The 15,405-nt window shown below is 38.8% G+C and overlaps 1 protein-coding gene across 5 annotated transcripts in view; it reads right to left on the bottom strand.

Moving 5' to 3' along the window:
- Positions 1 to 15,405, bottom strand: part of KCNIP4 (potassium voltage-gated channel interacting protein 4) — a 484,037-nt gene that overhangs the window by 249,402 nt on the left and 219,230 nt on the right. Inside the window, exon 1 of one of the 5 annotated variants that reach the window (XM_064511363.1) lies at positions 11,286 to 11,400. The exons of the other annotated variants lie outside the window; for them this stretch is intronic. Within the exon in view, the coding sequence (XP_064367433.1) occupies positions 11,286 to 11,385 (100 nt within the window). The 5' untranslated portion in view covers positions 11,386 to 11,400. Of the gene's footprint in view, positions 1 to 11,285; positions 11,401 to 15,405 lie in introns of those variants that run through there. 5 annotated transcript variants of the gene reach the window in all.

The raw sequence follows: 15,405 nt of genomic DNA, 5'->3' as shown, positions 1-15,405 counted from the left end.
AGGGGCTGTGCAAGAAGTCTTGAATTATTTGCCCATTACAGCTCACTTCCAAGATACAGGATGAGGTCAAGACTATAATCAGCCTCAAACAGGGACAGGCAAGGCAGGGATATTACCTTTTACCTCTGGCATGTCTGAGACCAGTTTTGAATCCTGTGTCCTGTTTGAATGTAAATGCTTTGAAAAGTTTATAAAAAATTGAAAAAGCTTTAAAAAGAACCACAAGAATTACTTTGAATATGAATAGCACATGGTACATGGAAGAGCTAAAACAGTGCTACTTAGTTTCTGAAATAAAAAGGTTAAGATTAAAAACTAATCTATAAAGCTTAAAGGTATCTGATGCTACATAGCATTTTAAATCTAGCAAAGAATAGGCAAAGATGTAATAGACAAGGTCTTGAGCTAAAGAACAAAAAAACCCCAAACCAGATAAAAGTAATTAAATGCTGGAGCAGCTTGTCAAAGGATGTTGTGATGAATGTTTAACCAGTGTTTTTACAGTGAGATTACTTTTTAAGTAGGAATATTTTAGGTCTATTAATTATTGACTCAATCAAAAAATTCTAACTTCCAGAAATGGACTGGTATTTAAAATAGTCCTGTAAGAGACTGGTAAGGAAGCAGATAGAACAATAAGCGACATTTAAAGTATAAATTTTAGCACATTATTATGACTTTTTGGAATAATAATTTAAAGGTAACATCTTCTCACTGAATAGGTCAGCATCTGAGTTCATTGACAATTCCTTCCCATTTTAATGATATTTTTAGCAGAACTACTAAAGCAATTTTGATTGTGGGGAGATGAGCCAGATTTCATTATATCTCAATTGCCAACTTGTTAAACAACAATTTCAGCATCATATTCTGCCTTCAGTTACGCCTCTTTACTGCTGAAGACGGTTATTCATGTTCTAGTAACCTCATTCGTCTCAACATCGCTATCCAGCCTTAAAATTGGCCAGAATCTGAACTCTGAGCTTTGTGATGATGAAAAAGAGGAAAATTCGTCTTCAAATGATAAACAGTTTTCAAACATGGCATTTACATTGCCCCATTTAGGTAACAGCAGGACTTTATTTGTAAAATGTCTCAAAAGTCTTAAAGTTAATTAAGACATCTAGACTGATGCTGCACTAATTATATATAATTAATTAAAATAATTTGTGCTCGATCACATATATTAAAAAATTAGAAAACTCAACCTGTGTAAAATTCTTTTTATCACCAGTCGTAAGTCACAAATGAATCAACCCAGACCTCCAACACACCTTTTAGCCACGGGATCTTGCTAGGTGGTCAGTGGCAAACATTTTTGAGAGTACATGTTGTACATTTGCTATCTTGCAAATATAAATTTAAATCTCAGACTTCAAAGGAGACAGCTCAGATGACACTTTAATATGTTTTAAATATTTAACATGTATATCCTAAGGCTAAATAAAATTTGACACAGTGTGAAAAAAGCTCTTTTTAATGAAAAAATTGTCACAAGACGTTAATCAGATGATAGCTTATTTTCTAGGTGGGCAGACTACACACCCTCCTGTAGTGGCAGAAGATGGCCTTATCCTCCAACTACTGCACATGAGCATTACAGATGAGCTGCATGAATTGAGGCTTTCCAGAATTACAAGACACACTGTGCATGCACTACCGGATAAATCTCTGCCTGTTCTTTAAGCATGACAGCTAAGAGTGGACTGCCACCATCCGAGAACATTATTCAGGCTGCTTCTTGCTTCTGTCTTTCTTGAAAACTCCTCAGACGTAGGCAGAAACTGGCTGCATAGAGATGATTTGTTCTACTGGCAGCAATTGTCTTTCCTGGCGACCTACAACCACCCCATCACTTGGTAGATGCATAGTAAGAAAAAATGCTGATTATGACCTTCTGCTACCAGAATAGCGTATCTACCTGTGGATGGTTCTCTGTCTGTATTTGATATCCCTGACCAAGTAGGTATTTGCCAAGAAAGCAGGACTGATAAGCAGCAAATCACATGTGAGCTGCAAGATGAATGTCTGATCTTCCGGAAAGACTTTTTTAAAAGTGCGTGCAGGGGGAGAAATGCTTCATTTCTGGGCCTCACTGAAGTGAAATGCCCTCTTGCTTTGTAAATCAGGGTGGTAAAGAAAGCTTTGGATACAATTACTTCAATACTGCCAGCGCACACAGCAGATATACACGCTTACTTGCATAATAATGTCTTTAACACAAGAGAGGGCATAAGCTTTTGTAAATGGAGATAATAATAGCAATTAACTTTGACATGTGTTACTGTGTTAGCTTTGAAATATTTGTAAACCAGGTAATAAGGACATTTTAATAGTAAGTGTCTTTACCATGTGTTAGTGGACTCAGACTGTATTTTTCCAAGAAACCGTTAATCTCCCTAACAAGAGGGTTTTGGTAATACTGCAATGTAGGCACAATGTTAAGCTGTGAGATGAAGTATTCAAAAGTATAGGCATTACTTACAACTGCTTATATAAATCAGATAGATTAGTAGAAAAATGTCTGAGGGCTTAGCTAGAAGAGGAGTAGTTTCTGCAAGAAGAGGTCTCTTACCTATTATTCATTTGTGCTGACCCAGAGGAATTGTGAGTATGGATAATGTAAGCGGTCCAAAAGGCATCTCATTTTATAAGTGTCCCAACAAGTGCTCCTACAGCTATGAAGTGTGACATACCTGACATGCCGTAAATAACTCATCACTTCTTTTCCTCTGAAAGGAATATACCTGAGAAATTTGGGACCTGGGTCTTCAGAACGACCTCCAGAACATTTCCTCCCCCTCCATGCACACACCATCCACACCGACTCACACCTTTATATTTGGGCAAACCCATCAATGATTTTAAGACCAGATTATATAACTTCTTCTGTCTCTGTGTGTAAAGGTATGACTGCCATTTTAACAGCAATCACAGAGGTCACTGATCACAAAAACTTGTTAGCCAGACAGAAAAGGCTAACAGCGGGAGCAAAGACCATTGTCAGATGGATTTCATGTAACTTGGTCCTGCTCCTTCCAACAAGGATATTTAAATACAGCTATTTAAACAAACACTAATTTGTAAGTGAAGATTTAGGCTGCATTCAGTTTGGCTGGACTGAATTTCTTATCAGATGCTGAACAGTTCATCTACTGGGGAACCAGCTACCAGAGAAACAGAGCAGATGATAACTAAAAGAAGAATTCTCTTGTAAAAAGAGATTGTTATAACACAAGATCTTCCTTATAATATTAAGAAGATATACAACCATTTATAATTCTGAAGAAATTTGAGCAGAGAATTCAGGAAGGGACCACTGGACAATGTGAAAACACAAATTATAACACACTACATGATAGAGCTGTCTAGCACACTTTCACTGGTGATACTCAATCTTTTTACACTGATAGAACAACACACAGGGCTAAAAAAATTAGCAAATTTAGCAGACCTAATGAAGCAACTGAAGAAATGAAAAAATTCAAGTAAACCTTACCCCTAAAGCAAGAGCAGGAGAAGGTAAAATACCTGGAAATAAGACATTTATATATATGATTACTGTGATGTTGATCCACACGGTTCTACCTGAACCTGACAATGGGGTTTTATAGTGGAGTGCAGAAGCTAAAATATGGATTAGAGATTAGCCAAAGCAAGTAGCAGAGTGTCTGAGTTAATCACAATGCAAAGCTCATAATCATCACAACACCAAAGGACCTACCAAAGCTTAGTTAGACTTTTCACAGGGATCCCATTAGCCCACTGAATCAAGCTACAGAACAGAATGCTTCATGTAATCTGTGACATGAGGGATTCGGCAGTTGGAAATCTCAGGAAATAAAAAATTTTATGAAATAAAAAAGAGAAGAGACACTGAGCCTAATATTATGTAAATTATATATTCTTAAACGTCCTTATACTAGAAAGACCTGGAGTCAAAACTGGACTAGAAGTTATCGCTTGCATAAGAGCCAGAGTTGATCATCTCATTGCTTTCTACGTGAGCAGACTGAATGCAGTTTGAATTCAAAGTGTATCTCTCCATAAATCTATATCCGTATTTCTTCTGGGTGGGTCAAAAAGCCTAACTCTCTGAAGCTGAGGAATGTTTTGAGTGAAGGGATGGGATGGGAAAATTAGATGCAAGGAATGTAATAAAAACTACGAATTCTCTAGAAAGATGCATTAGATGGCCAAAACGTTGTAATTCCGTAATAAAGAAAGAGAGAAGCTTTTTCTAAAAGCTCATTTTCCTTCTGTAGTATAATAATCACAATAGTTATAAAAGAGTAATAGTGAACACACGGAAAAAGGGCAAATAGCAATTTGTATGAGTTAAGATGTATAGAAAAATATATATAGGAGACTAAAGACAAAGGAAAAAAAACTGTAGTGAAAGGGTTAAAGCTCCAAGGACATATTTGGTAGAATTTTTGTTTGGGTTGGTTATTTTTAAAATTTATTAGTAACAAAAGAAATCATATTAACGAGGATAGTGCCACAGAGATAATATGGTAGGTGTGGTTAATCTTCCTGATTCCTGAGACATACACCAAATGACTGACACAGAGCAATGGGCAGAAAACATATACTTCCTACTTAAAGGGAAGAGTAAATCTGGGAGTGATTCAGAGAAATAATTACTGCTTCCCTTGCTGTCTTCAGAAGTTGTCTACATTCTGGATTTACCCCATCTAACTTTAGACAGCCCAATAATTCTCATAAATTTAGGGTATAGCTGACCCAGACGGAAAGATCCCAAATAAAAAAAAGATCACCTGTGCTCACTTGCTCTCTCTTTTCTTTAGTCAAACACATGACATGATTTAGTGAAAACATCATAAATTCATCATAAAGGCAAATGCATGGAAGTTATTTCCCTGGGATATACAGGAGATTAGAACCCATGATCTCATACTTCCTTTTTGCTTCATGAACAAACCTATAATACTTACTGCCCTCTAAGCTTTATTTTCCTGATGTACGGAAAGGAGATAATTCTATATACTGTTGTAAAGCATTTTGAATTCCACAGAAAAAAAGTACAGGATGTATTATTAGTACTAATATATTTCCAGCTGGCATGGATAGATGTAATTTCACTAAGATTATTTTCTTCTGCCTGCAAAATTAGGTATGCAGTTCTTTCTCCTAATCATTGACAAAACTATATTCTTAGAAAATGCTTACCCATCTACTTAGTAGACCATGAAACTAATTTAATTTAAAAATCTTGCTTAAAAAATCTATAACACCAATTTAACTTATATTGCTTTTATAACTAAAAAAATAAAGATTTATTATGTGGCTATTTCAGCCTAAAGTACTGAAAAGTAATAAATGGTCTCAAGACTTGATATGAATTGTGCACGTTTCAGTTTCTACCACCCACATTTACTGACAGCTAAACTACAGGATAAAAGTAAAAAAGGAGAGTCAATAAATGTATCCAGAGGGCATCTGTAGATTTTCATTAAAAGGGAATTCAGCCTGGTGCAGAACAAGTAAAAGTAAAGGCATTTATGTGCATAATGATAGGCAAACGCTGTGCTGTATATAATTTTCTTTTGCTTGTGCTGGCTCTTTGACAGTAGGAATGTAGCACCTATTTTTTAAAAGTAAATAAATTAAATACATACAAAATATCAATTCTATATTGAGTAGTCAGCAGGAAGTAAGGGAAATAAACAGCAGAAATTGAGTCCTTGAGGGAGATAAAACGGACCAAAATCACATGCCTTTCTCCTATGCAGGTTATTCTCATACTTCTGAAATCACAAAGAAATAAAACTGAGCAATAAGATTCTCTTATTCTTCCACTGAAGAGACAACGTCCACTAGTTCAAGGTCTCATCCCAAACAAGATAACTCACAATCAAACTGCAGTGGGAATCAGACCCTTGTGTTCCCACTGGAAGCAGACCACAACCACGGGAGATTCCTGTGAGAAGCAGCCTGCTCATCTGAGCATTGGTTTTTGTTTTAAGAAAGGTTGATTATAAACCTGTAAGTTTGCAAGCTGCATTGTACTGATAATTTGGAGAGCAGCGCTCTTTATCCACTGCCTACGATATGCAGATAGGGGCAGAAGTACCCCGTACCATTCCTAACCGGCTGTCGCTTCTGAACGGCCAGCCCCAGCAGGGGTGAGTGGATATGCGGGAAGGCAGAACAACCTACGTCTCTGACTTCCTTGCTTTATTGGCAGTTACAGTGTTTACCTCCTTTTGATCTCCGTGGATGTAAAGCACTAGAGAAGCACGCTGCCATCACGAGTGACAATTAGTTTGAGAAGAGAAGCTCTTCATTAGACACGGAGCTGAGGCCACGAGCAGGTTTTCCAGCAGCAAAGGCACAGCTTCCCCAGGATGCTTCTCAGGCATCACACCACTTAAAGCAAGGAACTCAGGGCTGACGGCACCTATTGCAAACCCCCTTGGCTAGCAAACTTCTTTCTTTATTTACCTGTCTCTATCTGTACGCAGGACCTGAGGCTTCTGGTATGAAAATAAATAAATAAAAGCAGGCAGGAGAGCTTTCCTCTTATTCATCCTGTCCAACATGCTCTGCTGGCCAATCACGCAGCATGGACATGCCGGTCAGCTGCTCACACAGGCAGAGCTTTAAATCAGCTATGGCACATGTCCAGTCTGTCTGTCTACAAATGACTTACTAGTGCTATGTTTGCAGCAGAAACATTTAGTCAAGGAAAACTTCACTGGAGTGCTGTGTTAAAGATTTCTATCTACTGCTCACGCTCTGAGTAGTTGTTTCAACATCTGTTTTAATTCAATTTGTCTTGTTAAATATGAAAACATAATTGAACAAATTATTTCTAAGGAACGCCTGAAATTGCCAGTATTAAATTCTCTATCATCCTTCTTCTTTTGCACACTCTCAGCTATATCTAATCATTTCACATATCAGCCTATGGTTGCTTTTGCACTTCATAATTCCGCACATAACTCTTTCTGACATCAAGGAGAAAGAGTATAGCATATTGATCCTAAGAAAGGCAGAATGGCAGAAAAGCCCTATGTTTACTACAGGCTATTTCTGGTACAACGTGCTGGTGATTGCAAATCCTCTGAAATGTGTATTTGTCTGTTTCCATCCACGGACATCACCGGGAAGAAGGGCTTCACTGTGGAAGCGTTGAAATTCCCAGCAGACCATAGTTTGGATGACGAAACAACTTCAGTGGCTGCTAATTTCAGAGCAGCCACAAGTAACTAAACTAACAGCACCAGGACACCTGCATTCATCTTGAACTACCACAAATGATTCCCTGTGCACCATGGTTTTGTCCTGCTTTCTAGCTGATGAACTGGAACTTGCCAATAACCAGGATTATTAAAATGGGATAAGAAGCTTGCCATTTAACATCAATGAAGTGATTCAGTAATTATGTCAATTATTATAATTTTAGCTGTAAAATTCTATATAAACTACTACCCCCAATCTCTGGGCTCTTAACGAAGGTCTTTTAGATACTGCTCTTGACGCTATCATGTTAGATGGATAGGAATAATATAGAAACATGGAAGCCACGTTTCACAGCAACATATATGACTACTTCTATGCCAGTTTTCCTGTTTAGTTTCATTACAGCTATAATTGCTATGAATATTTTCTATCACTCATATACTTTACCTTTCTTCTCAGAACCATAACTCTAATGGTGTAGGTTTTAATGCTTACCTTAAGGAAGAGTGAATTATTTTACAATTTATCTGATTACTAAGTAATTTAGCTTTTGAAAAACAATCCACATTTTCCAAGAAACATTAGGACATAAACAATTTAACTTAAAAAGCGCTAATCTGTTGATGCGTCAACCACTCTGTCCCTAACCATTTACTCAGAATAACTGCTATCAAGGGATGATATTCACATTCAAAACTTCTCCCATATCTTGATCAAGTTCATATCATGTTTATATATGAAGATCACAATCCTTTCAGATGAGTACTAAAAGTATAACAAATAATATAAACTGATATACTGAATATAGTATAATCATAAGACGCTAACATACTATATATTTTATTTGCTCAGTTCTTGTATCTAATTTTTTACCGTGAAAAACTTTTGTAAAAACCTGCCATACAGAAAGAAACATAATTTTAAATCAATTTGTATTTAGGTGTCGATATATTTGCCTCATTAGGGAATGTCTCACATATAAGATATTACCATATTAAAATTTTAAAAAGTAAAGTTTATTAAGGAGAACATAACCTAATTTACAAAAAGTTAAATATTTAACCTGGAGATAAAATCTCTGCAATCCACAACCTACAAAAGTGTGTAAAGCTATTCTGCTACTTATCACTTTAAGAGCTGTCATACAATATTAAAAACATCTATTTGAAAATGCTTCTCCTATAACAACAACAGAATCACTCAGCAGTTGGAGGCAACTGGGCAAAACCACAGAAAGCATACTGTCACCTAGTTCAGTACATCAAAAAATTAATATAAGCAAGAATATCCCATTTTTATTCTGCAGATGTTTTATTATTTTCAAATATATGATGTCCTTGCATGCTATTATTATACACAGTTTGTAGTACAGATTTTGAAGAAGGCAGACTATTACTCACATTGTGATAGCTACTAAGACGCTAAAATGAGGAAAATGAGATTTTGTTATTGAGTTAATGAACTGCACCTGATTCTTTCAAACTGAGTGTTCACTAGTTCACAAAGTTCAGAATCGTGATAGCCCCATGTGGGAAGGACAACAGTGAGCTTCAAGCTTTTCGTACCAAGACAGGGGCTACTTCTGAAGCTCAGATCTCTACATAAGTTTCAGTATAATTTAGAGAGTTCAGATTTAGCATCCTGCTTTGGGTCCACTGTATTATAGATTATTACTCAATCTATAGATTGTTTTCAGATAGATGTAGGTTGTATTTTATATGCCATGTACATGTAAAATCATTGTTTAGTATGAAACATGCATATGCAGGGACATATGACTCTTGGGGACAAAAAACAAAAAGAGAGACCTCCTAACCAAAACCAGACAACTGCAAACATCCTTATAACAAATGATATTTTTCAGAAAACTGCCACCAACATCTTTACTAATTTATGGAAAAGTACACAGATAGTGTGAGTACATTTGTAAAATTCATTTTTTCTTAACATTCTACTTAAAAGTTTCTGTAATATTTTGTGGTGCATGTACTTTTGATTATATATGGGTCTAACTGAACAGACTCAATACTTATAAAAATCACGATGCACAAGCTTTTCACCTACCTAGTGAAAGTGTATACCTTTTTTTTCTATTGAGATTAATTCAGTTTTTTACTCCTCAAGTTTAAGAAATACATGGGTAACAAACCTGTGCTGTTCCTAAACTATGGGAAAATAAATCCATAAGTACGTGCAATTTAAACCCCATTTTCGTACATCACTGTTTATATCTGTTGTTTGACTTCCACATCACATGCCTTTTATCATCCAGACCACTGGAACGCCGCAGAGGAATGAATGGGCACAGACATCCTCCCGTGGTTTCACTTAGCTGGCATGCTGCAGAGCTGCACTGCACGAGGCGAGACCTAACTTTTAAGACTGCATGCACATGCAGACCAACAGTTTTGTGGCCACTGAAGTAGACAAAACAGGCAGCTGCACAATAAACTTATTTCTTACAGAAATCTTACCACCACTTACAAGCAGCTCCCCTATATCTCCAATTTTCTTCGCACTATCACTTCCCCCAGCCACACACACACATATAAAGCAAGTACTAAATTTTACTAGGGAATCCAACTGGATGTGAGAATCAGACTCAACAGAACATATAGAAACATGCTGACCAACCTAAAAAGTAAATATTCTTTTTTTCAGACTCTCAGCAATGTCTAATGCTGTTGATAACTTTTATCACAACATTTCTGGATTCTCTTTACTATTTCACAAAAAAGAAAAAGAAAAGCAGAAGTTAATACATTCAGAAGGGAAGCTCTCTGGTGTCTTTCAAACCAAGTATAATGCACTCTAGGATACCTAAACCAACCTAAATAATCTTCTTTATAAAAATGAATTTGCTAATGCAGTTTTCTGAGAGCCAGCAGGGTTTTCAGAAGCTGTAATTAATACTAGTAAGTCTACACATTTCGAAACACAGCCACACAGGGGGAGAAACAGTTCTGAGTGAACTTCCTTATTTAAAATCACTCGAAGAAAAGACTGCATTTCTTGAAAGGGTTATATAAAGCAGGATTTCTTTAAATCTTTCCATAAGGGCAAATTTGGCTTAGGTTCTTACTTGTGAGCACATGAAACCACAATCTCTTTGTCAATAAAGTTCCCCGTTTCATAGGTATAAGTACATACACTGTGCTCAAATGTTGGCTTACAGGAGTATTTGAGAATACAGTATTTCTTTAATATTTGAGAAACAGAGACTGTGTCAGTCCGGAACCTGATAAAACAGTAGGACATGCTGAATATCATTACGTTATCAACCACGCTGCAATCAAGGGTTTTTCTTAAACTACTCATAAGGTAAGAATAACAGTCCTTTCAGAAATCAGGTAAAAATAATCAACATGCCACTAGCTTTAACTAATAAAAAAACACATTTAAAATACAGCTTCTCATTTCCCATTGTTCCTGTTTGTAGACAACCTATATTGCTAAGAAGGACGGAGAGGATTTGTCTAAGATAAACAAAACATCAAACAATAGAACTTGCACTTGATTGTCCTAAGTGAACATTCAAGTTGCTTATTTTGAGTATTGTAGTTATTTTTCCCCAAGCGCATTTAAAAATTTTAACAGTAAATTAAATATTCAACAGGTTTTTGAATACTATAAAATATATATACACACACACAGAAAGATAGATATTTTAACAGTCCCAGTCCAGATGAATAGTTCTTGTGAATAGGTTATAAGACAATTTTAAGGCAATACAATCACATTTGCATGTTAACATTCTGCAGCCTGGTTTGGCACCTACTGCTGCAGATTCACAGATGTAAGACAGGAATGAGAGACGCAGATTTTAAGATTTTTTTCTCAGCTTAGCCTCTAAGTTTACACTTGCAAAGAAAACATTTCAATCGCTCTGATATTTTTCCTGTGAAAGAAAATCATCACAACTTCAGCATTAACAACAAACCGCTACTGACGTGCACATCGGTGTGCAGGTGACTCCGGCGGGGTCTTACCTCTAGCTCACCGGGGCCCCTCGCATCACTGCAAGGGCACAACCAGAACCGAAAGACCAGCGGGCGCTGAAAAGCGCGCTCCCTTACCTTCTAAACCTGCTTCAATCAGCCCAAACTGTTCCAACACTTTAACAAAAAGCACAATCACGATCAAAACTGCTATCATTTCAAGCCCTTCCAAGTTCATGATGAGTTAGGTCATGGTCTGAGCACAGCCACTGAGAAAAGTGCTCTTCTGCCTGGCTTTCTTTGCAAAGCCATTAAACTACATGGAGGAGGCTACGGCGAGGAGAGGGAGCGCCGGGGGGAGAGCGAGCGGACGCGTCCTGGCGACACTAGCAGAGGCCAGGAGTGGCGGGCGGATCAACTCCGGCCCGGCGGGACGAGCCGCGCACTCACTGCCGCTGGCGCGCGGAGCGCTCGGCCGCGGGCGACGCGGGGGCCGGGCACCCCGGGCCAGGAGGTCACCCACAGCCGTCCCCCGCAAAAATGACGAGCGTAACATCTGGGAATGTGCGTTCGTTGCCTTGTGCCGGCCGGCCGCATTGTTGTGGCTAGCCCGTTGCCACGGAAACGCAAGGAGCGGGATGCGGCTCCCGTTGGACACGGAGGGACAAAAAGGCCTGGAATCGGCACCGAAGGAGCAGCTCGCGCACAGCTAGGGGAGGACCGATGGTCACATCAAAATTAGAAACGCGGATTCACAGAAAGCTGGTACCGGACAACCCCCCCCCCCAACCTCAGCTAATTGCTGGGGGGTCAGTTATGCTGTAGGTGAGGATTTGATGGGATATGACTTTTTAACTTTTCAATTAGTTTCTCACAGTAAAAAACCTGCCTGAATATTATAAGATACATTCTGTTGCCTCTTGCAAGTAATACATAGCATTTTATACATTGCAGTGTATTAAGAATCATCTTTCTAATTAAAAAAACAAATATGAACCTCTTTAACTCTGCTATCTCATATTCCTTTAAGGTTTATTAAGCATTCGGGCTCTTCTGAGACACAAAAATTAAAAAGGATAGATTGAGAGGGAGAGAGAATAAAAAGCAAGCTCCTTATTTGTGCTGGTCTCTCACTTCAGTAGTTTCTGCGAAACAAAATGTTTTCCACATGGTTAGCAGCAAAATAACACATACACAAACCACAGGACATAATTTTAGTACCTTCTACTAGTAATGGCCACTGGCACATCCACAACAAGTTGCAGTGCTGGCTTGGTCCCACCTAGCATACAATGCTATTCACAGTCAAGGAATTACTATTTAAATCCCTTAATAATTTAACATCTAAGAAGGAATTTACATTAGCAAAACAGTGGCTCGATTACGGCAGAAGTGAGCAGCAATACAACTGCAACAAATCTAACCCTCTCGGGCAGGACCCTGTCCCCCACGGCTGGCCCCCATCACTGTCCAGGGCTGGCTTTTCTTTCTTCGCTTAGATACGATTCAGAAAAACAAAATCGTTATGTCCTGTAAGAGCTGGCAGCAACTTTTAAGTCCCCACTTACACTAGCACTGTGATGGATGCTATCATTACTGAAAACAACGGAGAGACATGGGGAAAAGGAGGATTAACTGATAGGTACTTTTTTTTTCCCTACTGTAGATAGGTAAATCCATACAGCTTAATGTTCACGTCACTATGTGCTTTTGCTGGGGATCTGACTTCCTGAAGCTGCTTAGACCTTTCTGTCAAAAATCCTGTGGTTTAACAATCCATCTTAGAGATTTTTACTTGGTATTTCACTGGCTGAGCTTAGGGCACAAGGCAAATCCTTCAGTTTGTATTTGTTTCATTTCTGTAGCCTACTCTTTCCTGGCTATCATTGCCTTTATTCATTGCAAATTCTCTCCTTACATTCCTCTTCTTTTTCTCATTTCTTCTTTGCTTCAAACAAGGCTAGACATCTGTCCCCTCTAAGCTATCTTATCAACCGCTTGCAGGATTCAAATGGGCTAACTTACCATTATAAGCAATATAACATCTGCAATCTCTGCACCTTTCACCAGAATAATAGTTACAAACTGCAACTGGGCGCACGTAACATTGCCACCTGAACTGATGTATTCGTTTTCATTAACTGATTTCATTAAAATATGTCAGCTGAACTGAAAGCACACTAAACTGAAGAGTAAACACTTGAAAAAAGACCCAATATTTACTACCTGCACGACAGCAGCACGCACTGCGGGTTAGAGGCAGCGGAGGCAGCCCCCACAGCAGAGGCCCACGCGAGACAGCGAGGCTCCCGCGGAGGCAGGGATGCGGCGGGGGCCTCCCGAGGGGCACGAGCGGGGTGCTGCCACCACAAAACAGCAACGGTGCAGACAGGCCAGGGGGTTTTCGGAAAATTTTAGGAGACAGAGGAATTAGGAAGCTCTTCCTCCTCTCTCCTAGCAGCCGCCTTCGCCTCCATGACTGCGGGGGGGAGAGGAAGGGTCTAGGGCTGCTCCCGATGCTGTAAGAGGGAGGTTCAACCCAAGAGCCAAGAGGGGGAGCGCGGAAGGCGGAGCTGGCGGTGGTGGCGTCCACAGAGAAGGCACCTGCAGCTGCCCCACGAGCCCGGTGCTGCTGCTGGCAGCGGTCACAGCGACTGTCACCAGACAGATGGGGACACGGGGATCGGCGGTCTGGATCGGCCTCCGCAGCCATGGGCAAAGTGGACTGTTTGCTGTCAGAGGTGTAGGTCTAATTCAGTACATCTAACGCTGACTCTTCTTCCCAGGTACAACAGAGAAAATGTGGAAGAAAGAAAGGAGGCAGTATTATTTCAGTATTACAGATGGTTGCCAAAGCATGATATGAATAATCATTTCCAGGAAAAGCCAGGAGTTTGCTAGAAAACTGCGACTAACCTCAAGTTTCTCAAGCACTGTGAACCAACCGTGAGAGTTTCCTTCTCTATTTTTCTCTCATTTTAATATACATACTATTCTGTTAAAGAGTCTTTCTGTCATTAGGTTAGTAGGTTCTTTAGCAAAATCTGATGAAACTTTACAAAAGCTATTTTTCCTGCAGGATGGCAAAATACCAGAAAGCTATGTCTGTTCATCCCAGCCATATCTGCTTAAAAATGGAGTTGACTCCTTTGACAGCTAGGGTCACAAACTGCATGACATAATTATTTCTCCCTCCAGCTACCTTGCCAAAACCATTGAAGAGGTTTGCTTATTATGTCCTTTCCTTACATTGAAAAAAGAAAGTGGTCTTTATCACACAGTTTTACCAAAATACAACGGGAAGAATGCAGCAAACATACTTCTTGAACCCCTGTTTTCTCTCCTATCTAACCATCCAAAACTTAAACCTTATGGAACTGAACTTGGAAAATCTCTACAAGAGAAGCAGGAATGAAGGAAAATGTGAGTAAAGATATTACTGCATAAATTACCATGCTATATGAGTCTTTTATACACAGCTGCATGTAGCTGTTTTTTTCTTATGTGTAATTGCAGATAAAAGGTTTCAGCCTAGAAAGTGTTAAACATGCAGCCTGTCCAACAAAGCATTTATGAGACTGTTAGTTTTTAACATGCGAATAAAGATACTAACTTGAAGTCACTAGTGCTGTCTGGAGATCGGGACATATCTAAATGCTCACTTACAGAAAGATCGCTTAGCCTCATGCCGGATGGAGCGCTAAACCACAATACAGTGAATCTATTTACAGTATTATGACTAACAACCCTAATACCATGAATCCTACTGCTATTAATTAATGTTGTGTATCATGAAATGCTAGGGTTAGAAAAAGATCCAGTCAACTTGGACTGAAAAGTGATGAATAGTTTTACAGATGGAGCCCCAGCAATGCTTAAATTTCTACTTCATGTTTCGTCATCTTACTGCCTTTCTACTAGTGAAACAGTTTAAGAGAGCCTGGCCTGTGTAAGTCAAAATCAGTTGGATTTGGTTAACAAGTCCAGATTAATGATCTGAGCTAACCTTGATGACTTTGCATAAAGCAAACGATGGGACACAAAAGAGGATGTCTAGGCACAGCAAGAGAAAGCCAAAATGAACAGCAGTAGTGGGAGTCCCATATCATACATAAAGCCTGAGAACAGCACCTCTAATAGAAGCTACAATTTCTTGATTTTGACTGAGAACTACGTAAATAATATTTTTAAGCATGCCTTTGATGAGGGTAAAAATTAAGTGACCTAAAGCCATGAGATTGCTTTAAAAGTGATGTCT

Source organism: Dromaius novaehollandiae, chromosome 4 (assembly GCF_036370855.1).
Source record: "Dromaius novaehollandiae isolate bDroNov1 chromosome 4, bDroNov1.hap1, whole genome shotgun sequence".
Lineage (NCBI taxonomy): Eukaryota > Metazoa > Chordata > Aves > Casuariiformes > Dromaiidae > Dromaius > Dromaius novaehollandiae.
Note: the sequence above shows the minus strand (reverse complement) of the source record. Positions and strands in the feature narration are given on the sequence as shown.